The following is a 15863-nucleotide window of genomic DNA, read 5'->3' on the forward strand; positions in this document are numbered from 1 at the left end:
ACCCCAATCATGGAAGGTTACGCACACCAACAACTTTCTCGTCAACTTCCCCTGACAAGATCATGATGTGGGAAAAGAAATATTTGTGGAAGCCAGAAATTTTATTACAAGGCAATCTGCCATTTTTATTATGGTTACCATTTGCAATTAAAAATAAGCAGCAGTTAAGATGAACAGTTGAATTCTTATTTGGAATAACCTTATCTGAGTTGAAGTAAATATGCCAGTCAAAGCAACAGCAGAGATAAAACCACTTACTTTACTGTACAAGTCTAGAGTTTAGATTTTAAATTGTATAGTATGGGTCACAGTAAACCTTAGATTTGTTCATGTTCTTCCTCATAGTATTGCTTTCCTTCTACAACTGTGTGAGCCTCTCATTAATAGAGGGAAACACACAGAACATTAGACACCTTTTGAAGAAAAGGGAAGTCCCATGGGCCTGTATACTTAAAAAAAAAAGAAAGTTTCTGATTCAATCAGTTCCAGTCTGAGGCAGTTCTTCTGGGGTAAACAGGTTCCAGGGAGCTGAAAGTCACATGAGGAAGGTAATGGTTCAATTGCTGTGGGATTCACAGCCCATGAGAGATCTGTGGGAATTCTGCTGCTGGAGGAGGAACTGCAGACTTGAGGTGACAGCAGTGACAGGCAGGACAGCACAGAGTACCTAAAATGACTGTGGTGCTTGGGTTTATGGTGATGGATTCTGTCCATCAGTCCCTTTAGCTCCATTGCTGCTGAAAGGCAATCTGAAATGGTTCAAGTCTGTCAAACTAGACACTACACAAGGACAACATGGCACTGTGCATGGGAACCTGGCAAGGTTTGGTTATTCAGTTGAATCTAGAGAAACAAAGAATTTATCTCCTAGTCCACTAAATTTTTCCTTTAATCTGTTATGGATTGAACGCTAGCCAGAGATAGCAAGCCAAGAACTTCAGTGTTCCCAATTCAGCGCTGTAAAAACATACTCAGAAATCATAGAGAGGATCACAGGTCCTTCCTTTCTCTGTGGTCAGCAGAGTGTTTATAAGTTCTACACGTGCAGTTTCAGTGTGTATTAGTTGCTCTGTTAAGAAGAGATTTACACATCAGCACGTTAAGCCAAAATGCTCATGGTTCACACAAGTCTATCCTGTTAGTATCAGTCCTTATCCCTTTTCAGAGCTGCCCAGAGTGGAGTGCCTTGGAAAGAAGCTGGTTTGGCAAAATGGGAACCTTGTAAGTGACAGATAGGAAAGCTGACAGTCCATTTGGAGCAACTTGTTAGTCAGAAAATGGCAAATGTCTTTTTCCCCCCACTTTTTTACAAAAAGCTGATTTCCCCTTACAGCTGGTCAAAGCTTGGTGCAGAAGGTATAATCCTCTGTGACATGATTTGGAGTTGCTGGTATACTCTTGTTTTTGAAGTTTAGCTTATTGAATTCTTCTGTGATTTCCATGATTGATTTCCCTTTTGTTTCTGGAAGGAACAGGTGGACAATTATCCCTGAAGTGAAAAGTACCACCATAAAGATGAGGAAGCAGAAGTGCTTGAGCCTTTCCTGCAGGGAAGAGCAAAGTGAGAAAGAGAGCAAGATGAGCATATCTTTGCTTTAGTCATTTTCTTGGCACATTTTTTGCATTTGGGTCCCATGATGCCTTAAGTTTTAGCTTTTATATTTTTCAGATCCTGTACTGCATTCGTGTGTAACTCTCAATTCTGTACACAATGCCAGTTAGCTCTCTTCACATTTTGGTCAGACTGAACAATCCTTCCAGGCCTGGGAACCAAGGTCACCAACACAGCCTCAGGTCTGCAAAGTATAAACAAAAGTGAATGGGGTGGAGGAAACCAGGGGAATGTGACTCCATCACCTGAAGCTGTAATTGGACAATGAACCTCTGATGTGCAGAGAGACCAAACTTATTTCTGTCTGAGAAACTCGTGCCCCTCATCCATCCTGGGTGTAGCCTCTGAGGCTTTGCACTGCCCAAGGTGTGTCTCTGAAGGCCTGTTGTAATTTAGATTTTGTGGGGTCCCCGGGGAGGGTTCCCCGGGAGCCCCCCGGGCTCTAGGGTCGTGGGTGTTTGCATGTTGGCAGGCAAGGAGACTCCAGACGGCTGCTGAGGTGCTGCTGAGGTGAGGATTTATTTGAAGTCTTACCCCAAGAAGGCAGCAGGGGGTCACTGAGGGAGAAGGGGAAGGGAAGGGGAGAGAGGGAAGGGAAGAGAGGGGAGGGAGGAGCAGCAAAGCCTCCAGAGACTTCCCAGGCAAAGAGTGCGAGCCCACTTCCCCCTGCATTCTTAACAGGGAGTTTTGAAGTAGGTGCAGTAAGATTCTTCAGCCAATAGAGTTACAGATACACGATACTGCAGGGAGGTTACAAATTTAGGATAAACCGTACACTTTCCAGGAGTGAGCCAGAGCAAACCATTTCCATAAAATGCAATTCCACAAAGGCCTTTAATAAATACCTACTTAACTCTTTTAACTCTGTCTAGCCTCTGTTCTAGGCAGCCTCTCAAGGCATCACCCAAAGTGTTTTGAATTTGACAAGGAATTCTGTCCGGTTTGAACTTTGATGAATATCCCAGTGTGAATGAATATCTTGGGCCAGTCAGGGCCCTTCAGTAGCCAAAGTGGAGGTGGGAGAGCAGGTGCCCAGAGCCCTCCAGGCTGGCAGGGCACTGTCACCTCAGCCGGGGCTGCCGGCAGAGGCACTCACCACGATGAAGGGGAAGCTGGTGCCGATCACAAACACTCCCAGCCAGTTGAGAACCGCGCTGATCACAAAGGCAGGGGGTCTGCAGGACAGCTTGAAGATTTCAACCCTGGTGGAAACCGTGGCACCACCTCAAAGGAAAGAACAACAATTGTTTCTTGTTTGATGTGTTTGGCTTCAGCATTTGGATTGAGTGTTACTGTTACACTGTCAGCTAATAGATGTGATTAGAATGGACTGGCAGAATTGTGCAGTGGCACTGAGCATGCTGCTCTTTTTTACAAAAGAAAATGTTTGTGGCATCTAAGAAACTTCTAGATATCAGTTTATTAAAGTGGTAAAATACTCAAATAAATTTCTGGGTACATCCAAGAATTAAGTAGTTGACACTTGAGAAAGCCTGACATCCTCTCATGAAAGAAGATGTGTCAGGACGGAATAACAATTATTATAGCTAAAATGAATTTCCAGTGTGACCCTGCTAGATTACCAATGAGCGATCTTCCCAGATTTACTTCCCGGGCATTTCAGTTATGTTTTGAGGTTACAGGATTTCAATTGTTTTGAGTCAGGAAAATAATTCAACCCTGCCATATGGGAAGGCAAATAATAAAAAACTTATTAGCCTTTATAAAATTTACTGAGTAACAGGCAATATATGCTAGGAAGAAAATTACTCCAAGTTAGGTCTTCTGCACTGCTGTCTATGTGGGATAAAATGTAACATTATATAACACTGAATTCAAAAGAACTCTTGCTTTTCTTTTTGTGGTTTTTTTTTCCTAGCATTTAAAAAAAAAAATTTACCCATCTGCTTTTGCTCTATTTTTGCTGTATTTTTCCAGTGTGTTCCTTTCCTCTGGTTAGCAAAACTCAACCCTGATGGTATTGAATTTTAAGTCCAATGAGCAATTGGACCCATAATGTCCAAATGACTGCAAGATTATGTTAAATGAATTTACTTATGCTAATTATTATGCAATATAAGGCAGTATTTCCCTAACCCTATTAATAAGCTCACATGACTTAATTCCTTTATTTCCTTTGATTGAGAACTTACCTGGCCCAACAGCAAAGACAACTGTAAACATGATAATGAGACCAAGGCTGCAGTACGGCATCCAGAAGTACCAGTCCTGGGGGGAAAAAGCCCATAATAAACTTGAAAACTGTTTACAGTCCTAGGTGAGGAATGCTCCTGCTTTTCCAACACTGTCATCTCAAGAAGGAAATATTCAGTGTGTGGGAACTGAGAGCTGTGAGTGCTTTACTGTGTGGATGGAGCAACTGAGGTCTTTGTCAGGGGAGCAGACACAGCTCTGCCAGTGCAGGGCAGCTGCAGATCTAGGGAGGCTTCAATTAAACAAAGCCTGAAGGGTACTTTTGCACCCTGTCCTTTCTTTTTGACCTCATAGTGCTTCCTCCGATCCTTAGAGATATGAGAAGGACAAATCACATCTTTCTTAAATTCTGTTAAATTATAGATTTAATAACAGGTACTGAAAAGCAGATTTTCTAGATCTTAGTGAAGAAAAAATGGGACTCAATGCTTTAGGAAAAAAGATTTCTCTCTCCTGTGTTTGAGAGCTTTCATGAATGAAACAAAACCAGAAGTCTGCTGCCACCTTGCTTCCAGGTCAATTTTGCAGTGGATCTGTAGAGCAGCTCTGGATGAGTGCTGATAATGCCAGTGATTTGCTTCTGAAAAAGCTGCACCACTGACACAGAGGTATCACTGTTCGAGAGGTGAACTGGTCTCCAGTCCCTGAACAGAGAGTCCTTCCCACAATTATCTGCACCAAAGTTCAATTTCAAATTAACTGATGCAAAAGGCCTGGGGTTTTGCTGTTACTTGTTAAAAACAGCCTGAGTAGAGAGGGCCATTTTCCTAGGGCTGTCTTGTGGTCTGTGCTGGCCAGTGTTTGGTGTTTGTTTGGTTTTTGATGAAGTCAGGAATCAGTCTCCCAGTGTTTTATGTGCTCCTTGCTAAGGTCATGGGATCGTGTTGAAAGAAAGGCAGGAGTACAAGAGACTACTGGCTAAGAGAGAGTTCAATCCTACGTACAGACAAACTTGATCCAAGCCTCACTTTCCTTTCTCAGTAGTGTGGTCCTGCCAGTGAGCTCTAGATCAGAAATAGGATAGACAGAGCAATCTGGTGTGGGCAGAATTTCCTTACCTGTAGGGACAGAGTCACGGTGATAGCAGCTAGCAGTGAAGCCATGATCCAGTAGCCTCCTCTTATGAGCACTTTCCTGCCCAGCCGCTCGATGATGGAGCTCTGAAGGACAGAAATGACATCGGTGTCAGTGCTGCAGAGCAAAGTGTGCCCCCTCCCCTGGCAATGTGACTTACACAGACTACAGCAGCTACGAGCTCAGACAGTCCAATAGAGAGGGTCATATAGGAGGCCATTTTTTCATCAAAGCCAGCTGCCTGCAGGACTTCAAAGGTATAAAAATAAATCTGGAAAAAAAAATCAAACAGTAAGAGAAGAGAATAATTGATTTTTTACCCAAACCTGTGTGACACTGCCCTAGATATGAGCTGCTAATCAGGGAGCATACTCAGCTTAGGAGGGAGCTGGAATTCTGCACTCTTTTTGGTAGTAATCACTTTATCAGCAGACAAAAATATTATAAAACATTAATTCATTTATTTATTAATGTGAGAAAAGATAAAATGCTGGGATAATTGGACCTCCAGCTACTACAATGCAATTAGTTTTGCAGACTCCTGATTCAGGTGTTTTCAGAAACAGCCAGGTATATTTTGTTTTCAGAACCCATCCAAAAACATCATTGTAAGATCTTCCCAAGAAAGAAGAGTGTGGGTTATGGAATCATGAGAGGATAAACCAAACATCTTTTCAAGTATCTCTGCTAGTGTTTGGAGATGTGCTGAAGTGATAAAGATTCCAGTTTAAGCCGTGTTAGATTCAGCTGTGTATTCCCTTTACAGATGCTGCTGCATTGTGGTGTTAGAGGCAGGAGGGTCATGTAGGTAACTGCAAAGCTGTGACTTAAGAAGGATCTCAGAAAAGCCCTGCTGTGAGGAAAGAGAGCTGCAGAACAGAGAGCATGCTTGTTGTTAGCTTTAAGGGCAGAGTGAGCAGACTGCCATCCCAACATGTCAGGGTGCTAAGAGCCGGGGGACAAACAGCAGCAGTTGCAGTGAGCAGTCACATAAAACTGCAGATTTTGCCAGCAGAGAGCGGGCTCATTGGTGAGAGTGAGCTCTGGAGCTCTGCCATGGCTCCCAAAGGTGGCTGCTCAGTGAGCCTAATTACAGAGGCAGGGAACTCCTGCAAGGACCAAGGGCTGGGCAGGGGGTGTCACACAAAGAGCCCAGCCAAACTCTGTGGCTGCTGCTGTCCTGCAGGAGGGCTGGCAGACAGCAAGGGTTGGTCTGAGAAACCTGAGAAAAATGGAGGATGCTCCTGTGAGCTGTGGTGTCTTGGGACTTTAAGGGGGAAAGACACTCAACTGCATTGATGCCACATAGCTGAATTGTGGCGGTCAGAATAACTATCATGTACAGCTGCCAACGGAAAGCTGGTTCTTTCACTAGTTCCAGGACACTCAAGATCTTGGTGTTTTTCATTGTTGCCTTCTCTTTCATGATGTCATCAATCTCTGCTTGGTGTTGGCCTTCACCCCAAAGCTGCCTTATGGCTGTGAAGAGGAGAGCGAGACCTGCCATGTTAATGCTCTGTTTATTCCCTAGGACGTTTTCTGAGCAGGTGCTACAAGTGTCTGGCAGCCCAGCATGCGTGGGCTGGGGCTGTGCTGAGAGGCAGAGATGTCTTACAGGGTGTTCCAGAGCCCTGATCCCCTCCTGCACTGCGGGACCTGCTGTGACAGAGGGGGCAGTGGGGTGCACAGGGGCTCCCTCCCTGCCCACGGGGCCACTTTTCTGCCTTCCTCCTTCTCTCGGGGTGTGAGCAGGGTACACAGCCAATAACCAGAGCTAAGGGGTGCCCAGTGGAGCCCTGCAGTGCAAACAGCTATTTTTCATTTATCATTTAGCATTAATCATCAGACTGACAGTGCAGGTGGTGTCAGACAAATGCGAAAGGTTTTGTAATACAGAGCTGTAGAGGGAAGTAGTTTTGTGTTCTATGTGGGGACTACCACAATAATGGATTTAGTGGGTATTCAAAGAGCCTTGTGGGAAATGAGCAGGGAAAAACTTTGTCCTATTTATTTCTTTCCATATGGGGAAATCAACAAAATGATTGTAAGTCAAGTGAGGAAAGGAACCTGAAACCCTCAGTTACCTTTTTTGCAGCCTTCCTGGTCTCCTTTGTGCATGAGGAGGTACGGAGGGGACTCTGGGAAGAAGGGGAGTGTGACCAGCTGGAGCAGAGCTGGGAGTCCACAGCAGGCCATCAGCACGGGCCACAGCGCCTGGCTGCCCAGCAGCTCCCTGGCACGGGGAGAGGTGTGCTGCAGTCAAAGTTCATTGCATCCGCTTGGAGGAGACAAAGGGATGGAGGGAGAAGCAGAGGAAGCAATCCAGAAATGAATTTTGTGGGTAATCAATTCTATTTTACCTTTGTCCTGAAATTTGCCCTACGGCTTTTCCCAGTGACCAAAAGAAAGAGGAAGTAGAGTTTGCAAATCCACGTAGCTTCCTAGGGGAAATTTCTCCAACGTACTGGTGATGTAGAGGAACACAAAGACCTTGAGGTGAAGAGGGAATTATGGGAGAGAAGAAAGAAGACATAACCATTGCATATAAAACTGGATGTAAATAATTAAGTATTACAGAATACAGTGGTCTCTGGCACATAAGTCACATATGAGAATTTCAGTTCTAGATTTTTTAACTCTTTCTACAAAAGCATTGGTCCTCTTTGCAGAGTGGAGTTCCCTGATCTTCAGAAATGTACAATTTTCCCTTTAAAGTTTAGATTTAGCCTCAACATATGATCTCCTGTGGGCCTTAGCATGTTTTAAAGGACACAGGGTATGCAAGTGCTGAATAAACACTTTTTAGCCATATTTAATATGCTTGTAGTTAACCCACACTATCTCAGCCTTTTCTGACATAATGCTATTGAAGAGCTGCATGGCTGACTCATGGCAAATTATCACATCTAGAACTATAGTCAATGTTGATCTGTGTGTGATTTAGGTGGAGACACAAATATTTATTTTCTGCTATTCAGCAATAATTGTTATGATTTCAGGCAGAGTTGATGTTTCCAGTTATATTTATTAACTCAGGCATGTTAAATACTAGTCTGAGAACAGAAACTTTTTCCTGATATGGTGGTCACATCCCCTTTTATCTGTTTCAAATGCAACATGTTCTTCTCTTGGCTGTATGTGATGGCAAAGCAATCTCTTTTGATTGGAGTCTCTAAAAAAAATCAGGATTTTGAATGAGGCATGATACAGATTCTAGACCAGAACAAGACCCCTGTGGGTAAGCTGTTCTCATATTACAACCATAGCTCCTCAACACATCTGTATGTCAGAAAAGCAATGTACAAAATCTGGTTATTTGAAAAATAGGCATTAACTTCGAAGTTAACTCTTTAATAAGCTAAAAGAGGCATCCCTGTGAATATACAAACAATAGAAAGGCAAGTTTTGTGTAGGGGAAATACACAAAAAAATACTAATAGCAGCACAGGATGTTTGTACTGCCTGTAGTCTACTTGCCAGGAGTGATTTTGCTTTATTAAGCCCAGATCTTTATATTAACCCCAAGGACTTATTATTTGGAATACATCCCCTTATGAAAATAGCTTTAAACTGTATAATTTTGAATACTGCTAGCTAAATTTAAGAAAATATTATACATATTTTTCCTTCGGAAAATTCCTTGTTCCATGTGGTATCAAAACATTTCTGACATCTCTGAATATTCATACACTTGGCAAAGCTGAATTTCATTTGGTATCAGTGAAATTAATAATAATTATGCTCTCTATTGCAGAGCATTATAGAAAATCTTCTTACAAAAGATCACTGACTTCAACATTTTGTTTTCTTAGTGCAGACTTATTATTTACTTTGAATAAAGTTGTAAAATTCTGTGAGACTCTGCTGATCTGTGGGAGAAGTCACTCACCTGCACTTAATCCACACATGAAGCGTCCAATTAGAATCATCTCAAAGGACTGGGATATTTTACTGCAGCCCATGATAGATGCTGCCACTATCATGAGCACGTTGTTGCACAAGAGACATTTCTTTCTGTAAGTGCAAGAAAATGAAAAGGCTTTTTGTGACTCAGAAGGGAAATGGCACTTAAAGCCATGCAGGAGGTCTTGGCTGAAGTTGTCTGGATAGTTTTTGAAATTGCACATAAGTGGTCCAGGAGAAAATAAGCACTGGGTACTTTGGGCTCAGGGTGTGCCTTGGCACGTGGCTGCACCCGGGAGTTTGGGAACACCTCTGGGTTGTGTAGAAAACTCTGAAAGCTTTTCTGCACTTGAACATCCACTGTGCAACACACTACTGCAGCACCAGCAAGGATCTCAACGCTTGTGTATTTTGAGCAGCACTTTCAAGAGCCCATTCTGACTTCAGCCTGTCCTCACTGCAGAGATGAACATGAGGAGCCGTGCCTGGTGTGACAGGCTGGCAGCCCAGCCCATGCCACAGGACACGGGCAGGAGGCAGGAAACCCAGCTGACACCACAGCTAAACTGGCTGTGCTACAGCCATGACTAAGTCCAAAACTCCGTCTCATTTAAAACCTCAACCATCATTTCCTTAAGCTGAGATTCAAGTGGTAAATTGTATTTAAACATACATACTTGCCAAATTTGACAGTGAGGTATCTGCTTCCTGAAGAGCCCAGGAGACCTCCTATACCAAAGATGGACACAGTGATGGACCACAGGAACAAGAGGTTGTCCTGCTGGATGGGATAGCCATAGCGCTCCAGCCAGGTTTCATTAATGAAAGCCTTAACATGCTGAGACAGAAAAAAATATTCATTAATGATACCTGTGACAGCAGGGCAGGTATTTTATTATATTTACAAAATAATTTTGTTGCTTCAGCTGAAGTTACTATTTCACATAGGCTTTAAAAGTGTGCATTAGCCAAAAGACATAGTATAATAGAGTGTGCTCTGTTCATTCTGCCGTTAAAAGTTCAATCCTTGGGTTTGTTATCCTTGAAATCTGAGGAAGTGAGTCTGGTGCTAAAGAATAGTGCAAACAGCCCTACAAAGTTCTGCAAATGAGTTATGGGTTTTCTCTCACATACCTGCCAAGAATGCCCATTACACAGAGCCTGTTCAGTGTAATTCCTAAATACTTTTCCACTCAGAACTTAGTGCTCTGAAGCCAGAAGATAATGTTTTCCCACTAAGGTGATGTCTACAAAATAACGATGTCTTCCCTCTAGACTTGAGTGCCCTTAATGGAAGTGTTACCTGTGATCAGTGGAGACAAGCAGACATTTTGCTAGAGCATGACTCTCTTGTTCTATTTTTCTATGAGAATGGATAACCATAAAAATATCAACTGGAACCACTGAAGAATACATATACTGTAAGATTTTAGGGGAGACAGATGCCACCCTAGTTAGTGTGTGTCTCCTGAGGAATAGCTCTGTTAACAACAACTTGCTGATCTCTCTTTTCTTCTGTTTGCAACACTTTGTCATGCTCTGCTCTTCATGATAGCAAAGCACAGCAAATGGGAAATGAGAGAGAATACTGTGATTAAACCCTTCCTGAGCACCAGAGGAGCAGCCTCAGGCAGCAGTGGAGACTCAGTGCTCCTGTTAACCAGTGTGCCACGTGCATCCGTGCCTACCTGAGACATGTAGGTGATGGTAGAAATCTGAAATCCAATCTGGAATGTGCCACCAATGCCCAGGACAGTGATCATTCGAAAGAGCCCCTGGTACTGTACCTGCAGAATAGAATGAAATCTCCTTAAGGCTGTGGCCACATCAGGCGGTGCTCACAATCTGTCCTTCATTCTCCAGAAACATCTCATTTGTTCAGGGGGATTTTCACATAGGGATGAATGTTCCCTCTGCTTGCCCTGGAGTGATTTCCCTACATCCAGCTAAGGAAGTGCAGCTTCCACAAACATCCTTACCAAGGCACCACTGCCTCTAGCATCCAGTCCTGTTCCCTGCCTCCCAAAACTTTTGCCTGCAATGTCTTGCACTAAATAATTAGGTGTACTTAATGAAGCACTTTTTTTTACCAGGTAAGCAAAGCAAATTATGTTTCTAGATAAGCAAATATTTTCCAGTCCATGAAAACATTTAAGACATATTAGCATTTTGATAAAAATATGGTAAAGATAGATGGCAGAGCATGTGAAGTGCTGTAATACCTCACAACAGTGGGCAGAACCACTTCCAAGATGCTTGTAGTGATCAGGAGCCTTGCTCTTACCAAGACACCAATTTTGGTTTCTCTGAAGCCCCAGTAGCACACAAAAATGTCACAGATGTGAATCCCCCACCGAGTACTTACCAGGTTTGATAGGAAACCGGTCATGTCTGCCTGAGGGCTGGCTGTGCAGCGTGTGGTGTGTCTTTGTCATCACAGGCTCGTGTCTCTCTGTCTCCTGCCTGCTGCTACAGCACTTGGCATTTGGCTTCGGGGATTGGAGTTAAATTTTTACTATTTCATCTTCACTCACTTACATTTACTTCGACTGGCCAAAGTTAACACCGCCAGATTAAATATTTTAGGAAATAATTACATCTAGTGCAGTCTCCAGGGGGGAAGTTTCAAAGCAGAGAAAGTTTGCTTCTGGGGACCAGTGAGGGGTTTGGGAAGGGAAACGAGAAGAGTTCAGGCAAAACAATTCAAATAGCTTTCCAGGAACAGTAAAATACTTTACTTATGTGATAAAGACTAGTGTGTGTATCTGCCATAATCTGCAGAAAACAAAAAGCAGCTGGTACGAGGTTTAGCTACTATTATTTATTAATAAGTGAAGCAGTAGTGTTCTGTTTCAGATTCTTTGCTAAAGTAAATACCATAATTATAAGAAAAATAGGCCAATTTCAGAGCCTAATTTTGCTGTTCTGGCCTTATGAATCAGTTGGAATGTGCTGAAGAAGGGTATTTGTTGTCTGGTGTTTATGGGGATGTTTGTCAACCAGGTGTGTTGAAAAAGCAGTGAGGGACTGAGACTCATGAAAGTTGTCAGAGAAGGTAAATATGCCCTAATAAATTGGGATAGGACCACTGGGATCTTACTCCCCCACATTTCAGCTTTGACCCAGAATGGCTCCAAAATCAGTGCTGCAGGCATTGAAAAATCACCTTTGATTCCCAGAGGCTCCTTTCTAGTGAGGCAAAGCTCAAGCTGGAGCTGTACACAACTTCCACTGCAGCCAGCACTTGGAAGAAGAGGTTGGTTTGCCTGAGGCTTTCATGTGTGGCTGATGCCCTGTGCTCCTCTTGCCTTCCAAGTCTTTGCTCATTCTCCTCATGCCAGGGACTGTCCTGGTGGGGGCAAACAGGGCAAAGGGGTTGTACTGAGGCCCTCACTAAATGCTCAAGCTCACTCTCAGGACTTGTATTTTCAGTTTATAAAACACAGAATGCAATTATTTACAGAGGGGTTCACTGCAAATCCTGTGAGTCTAAATAAAGGAGAAAAAGAGCGCATGTTAATATTAAAACCTTGGTTACTTGTGTAATTCCAGCTATTGTCTGTATAACTGCTTAGCAAATGCTGTTTGTCCTGGCTGGCAATAGTGTTTAGAATGATTTGGCATTTTTTGTATTTTCTCTTGAGCACTGACATTGTAACTACTTGCATATCTCTTGGCTATTGTTTCAAAATATTAGTGTTTCCTTTTCATTACGTATTTTTTCTCAAATTGTAGTGAGGTGTAGGGAGGCCATGTCACAAGGATTCAACCCTTGAAAATAATTACTGAGGACCTCAAATAGCAGCAAGTCCCACCAGCTCACAGTGAAATTTCTCTTTTTTGAGGGATTTCTGGTGATTCTGAGCCACGGTACTATTTCACCTTATTAGAAATTTTAGGAGATTTTCATTCTAGGAGCTTACTTCTTGGATTTTTATCAAGTCAATGAATGTGACCATTTCTGTTCAAAATGTCACCTATATTCTTGAAAAAGCTGCTACACTGGAAGCTGTGCATGGTTTCATTTTTAAAGAATTATTACTGAGTTAAAGAGATCTTGTAATTGTTTTTTAATAGAGTTGTAAGAAATGCTTGCTGTGAGATGGACAAACACATGAACTCCACCTTCATGAGGTGTGCCAAACAGTTTTGTCTGAAGAGCTGAAAATCAGGCTTGGTTCTAAGCCAGCTCAAGCCACACTGGACTGCTCACTGTGTGTGACTGAAGCCAGCTGCAGTTGAATTCTGCACTCAGAGAAACTCAGGGGTTTCTTTTAGATTTGATTGGGGGTTGTTATAATCCAAAACTCAGAATGAAATTCTGAATAACAAAATCATGGGGAATGGAACTAAAGAAAACATTTAGGTACCAAACACGTTCTAAGTGAAATCCAAGAGTTTAACATAAACTTCCTTCAAATAAACACAATATTTTATGTTACAATGACTTGTTGATTGTTGGCTGCTCTCACATTTTCAAGGTGATATGAGAGTGACTCTCATTTGTGAAGATTCCACTTGTGTCTGTGAAAAAATATTGGTATCTTTTCCCATAATAGAAAACAATAATTTGTCTTTGTTTGCAGTCTGCAAGCATCATGGTCTTTTATGACTTTAATATATGGTCTTTCTGCTGACCAGTTTGTGTAGGTGATACTTCCACAAGAGAAGTATTTCCTGTAAAGGAATGAAGTCTCTTCCTAAAATCTAATGCACTGAATTCTTTGGTTATTTTCATAACAAAGTTTTCCTTTGTCTCTGGAAGGAAGAGGAAGATGAATATGTTGAGCTGATGAGGATTTCAGTAAAGACAGGGAAGCAGAAAGACATGAGGCTTTCCTGGAAATAAATCAGAGACAGAAAATTTTATTTTATTTTTTGCTCCTCCTTTTACAGCATTTTGAACATGATGACAAGATGATGACAATGAAGGCAAAGTTTAACTTCATGAAATCCAGTTTGTTCGGTTACTGTGACATGATACACTCCAGTCTTTATGTGTGAAACAGCAATAGAAATAAAATAGTTAAAATTTTCTTCTTTCCTGAAGGCAAGTTGGGTAGGATGAGTAGTCACAACAATTTGAGATGTCACTTGAGAAGTATGAGAGAAAGGCCTTGGGAGAGGATTAAGACAACTGACAAACATTAATACTGGCAGGTTAATCATCTACTTTGTGGTTTATCAGTAACTGCAAGAGATGCAGCAATAGTGAGCATTTGGGAGAACAGGGCTCCTGAGGTCTGGCACTTTGGATTGGTGTGGTTTGGGAGGGTGCATGTTGGACAGGGAAAGGTTCATTAAGCTATGCAGAGGAGGTGCCCAGCCTAGCTGCTTGCAGGAGACACTGCAGCTGTACCAGAGCCAGTACGGCTGGACTCTGTAAAAGGGGACAGTTTAAACTGTTCAAACCAGCCATGTGCTGTGTGACAGGGATGGACAGTGCCTCCGTGCTGCTCCAGCTGTGCTTCTGCAAAAGGACCAGCAAAGAGAGTGAAACCAGAGAGAAGGGACTGAGACTGAGAGTGGGAGTTACCGCAGCAGAACACACCATTGATCTGCTACAGTGTCAATACTGAACACTCATCCCAATGGGTATTGTTCCATCTTCCATTGAGTTAGCAGCTCTATGGCTTTAGTGTCTGCTCTGCACAGTTCAGAGGTACTGCCACCTGCAATTGCATTTCACTGGGAAACCTGTGCAGACCTGGAAAGAACAGCATGGAAGATAAATGTTACAGTTGTAATCCATTTGGCCTCATGCGGTTCTTATTGTCACACAGGAGACACAGGCACTGGAAATTCCCCTTTGTAACACTGCTAGGGGAGCTGCAAGCTGCAGTCAGAGAACACATAGGGAACAGGGCATGGTAGCAACATCTGCTGAGTGGAGAGATTGATGTGTTTGTTACCTGAGCATGCCTGCCCAAAGGCAGCTCTAGGTGAGCTCTCATCCTTTTCTTCTGCAAAGAGGAGTGGGAGGAAAGAGCTGGAAATGAAAAGTCAGAGGAAAAAGAATTGCAGTTTGATTTGGGAAGCACCCTTTACATTTTGACTCCACCATCAATGACTCCTGAAGATGCTGTATCTGCTTTTCTTATCATGGAGGGGGATTTGTTCATAGAGGTTTGAAAGGGACTTGTGAGGGATCCACCAGCTCCCAACACAAAGAAATTACAACCAACCACTGGTACTGCACAGCAAGGAACAGTACAAGCTCATCACAGCACAAGCTGTGATATCATAGTCCCTGCATTTCTAGGATATTGGCTTGTTTGATGATGCTTAAACCACCTCAGCAGAACATGCAAAGCATAAATGCAAAAAAAGATCAGCTAGATAAAGGTTCTGGATTTTCAGTTTTGCTGCTCTTCTTCACATCAACTAACTAAACCATCCACAAAACATTTCTTTTCTGATGTAGCATTTCCTAACATTATCAGGCTACAAGCTAGGAGAGTAGCCTGATAGTATCACACTTGGACATGGAAGCAAGCAGGTAAAAATGGTACAGAAATACCTCACCATCTAAGAAGTGTAGAAATTCAATTTCTAAATTTTAAAAATTAGTTTTTCTAACAAGCTGGAACTTCCTTCAAAGTTTCCACAATGATTTAGTCCAGAAAGTTAGGTTTGTGTCTTTTGATTTTTTTAAAATTTTAAGTATTAGCTCTAATTTTAAAGGATTATCCCCTGCCTAACCTATTATTTTGAAAAAAAGATTGGTAAATATGTAATGCATTATCTTTAGGAATGGCAATTGCAACAGGCAGCCTCTCTGTTCTGAAAGTTCATGCTAACAGCTGCTGCTGCCAGCTGCAGTACTCACCACTTCTGGAAGGAGCTTGTTCATCTGTCTCAAGAGTGTGGCTGATCCCAGGCAGACAGAACTCTGTCAGACTGAGGAGGTGTTTTCTGCCATGCCTCTTCTGCACCTTCAGCTTAAGTAAACATCCTACTCTGAGGCTGAGGTTAATATTTACTTTGTGTGATTTCTGTTGATTTATGTTTTTTGTAGCAATTGGACAACGATTAAAATGGGTGGATTAAATATTCCAGT

At 42.5% G+C, this 15863-nt stretch overlaps 1 protein-coding gene across 1 annotated transcript; it reads right to left on the reverse strand.

Annotated features, from left to right (window-relative positions):
• Positions 1 to 1337: 1337 nt before the first annotated feature.
• Positions 1338 to 11192, reverse strand: LOC134560135 (solute carrier family 2, facilitated glucose transporter member 11-like). The gene is made up of 12 exons (XM_063415778.1): positions 11169 to 11192; positions 10492 to 10590; positions 9481 to 9641; positions 8790 to 8914; positions 7261 to 7390; positions 6985 to 7133; positions 6192 to 6379; positions 5061 to 5171; positions 4885 to 4986; positions 3766 to 3841; positions 2709 to 2836; positions 1338 to 1544 (listed from the first exon to the last, which is right to left on the reverse strand). The coding sequence occupies exons 1-12, from the start codon at positions 11190 to 11192 to the stop codon at positions 1338 to 1340; spliced, it is 1500 nt and encodes a 499-aa protein (XP_063271848.1).
• Positions 11193 to 15863: the final 4671 nt, after the last annotated feature.

This window comes from Prinia subflava, chromosome 19 (assembly GCF_021018805.1).
Source record: "Prinia subflava isolate CZ2003 ecotype Zambia chromosome 19, Cam_Psub_1.2, whole genome shotgun sequence".
Lineage (NCBI taxonomy): Eukaryota > Metazoa > Chordata > Aves > Passeriformes > Cisticolidae > Prinia > Prinia subflava.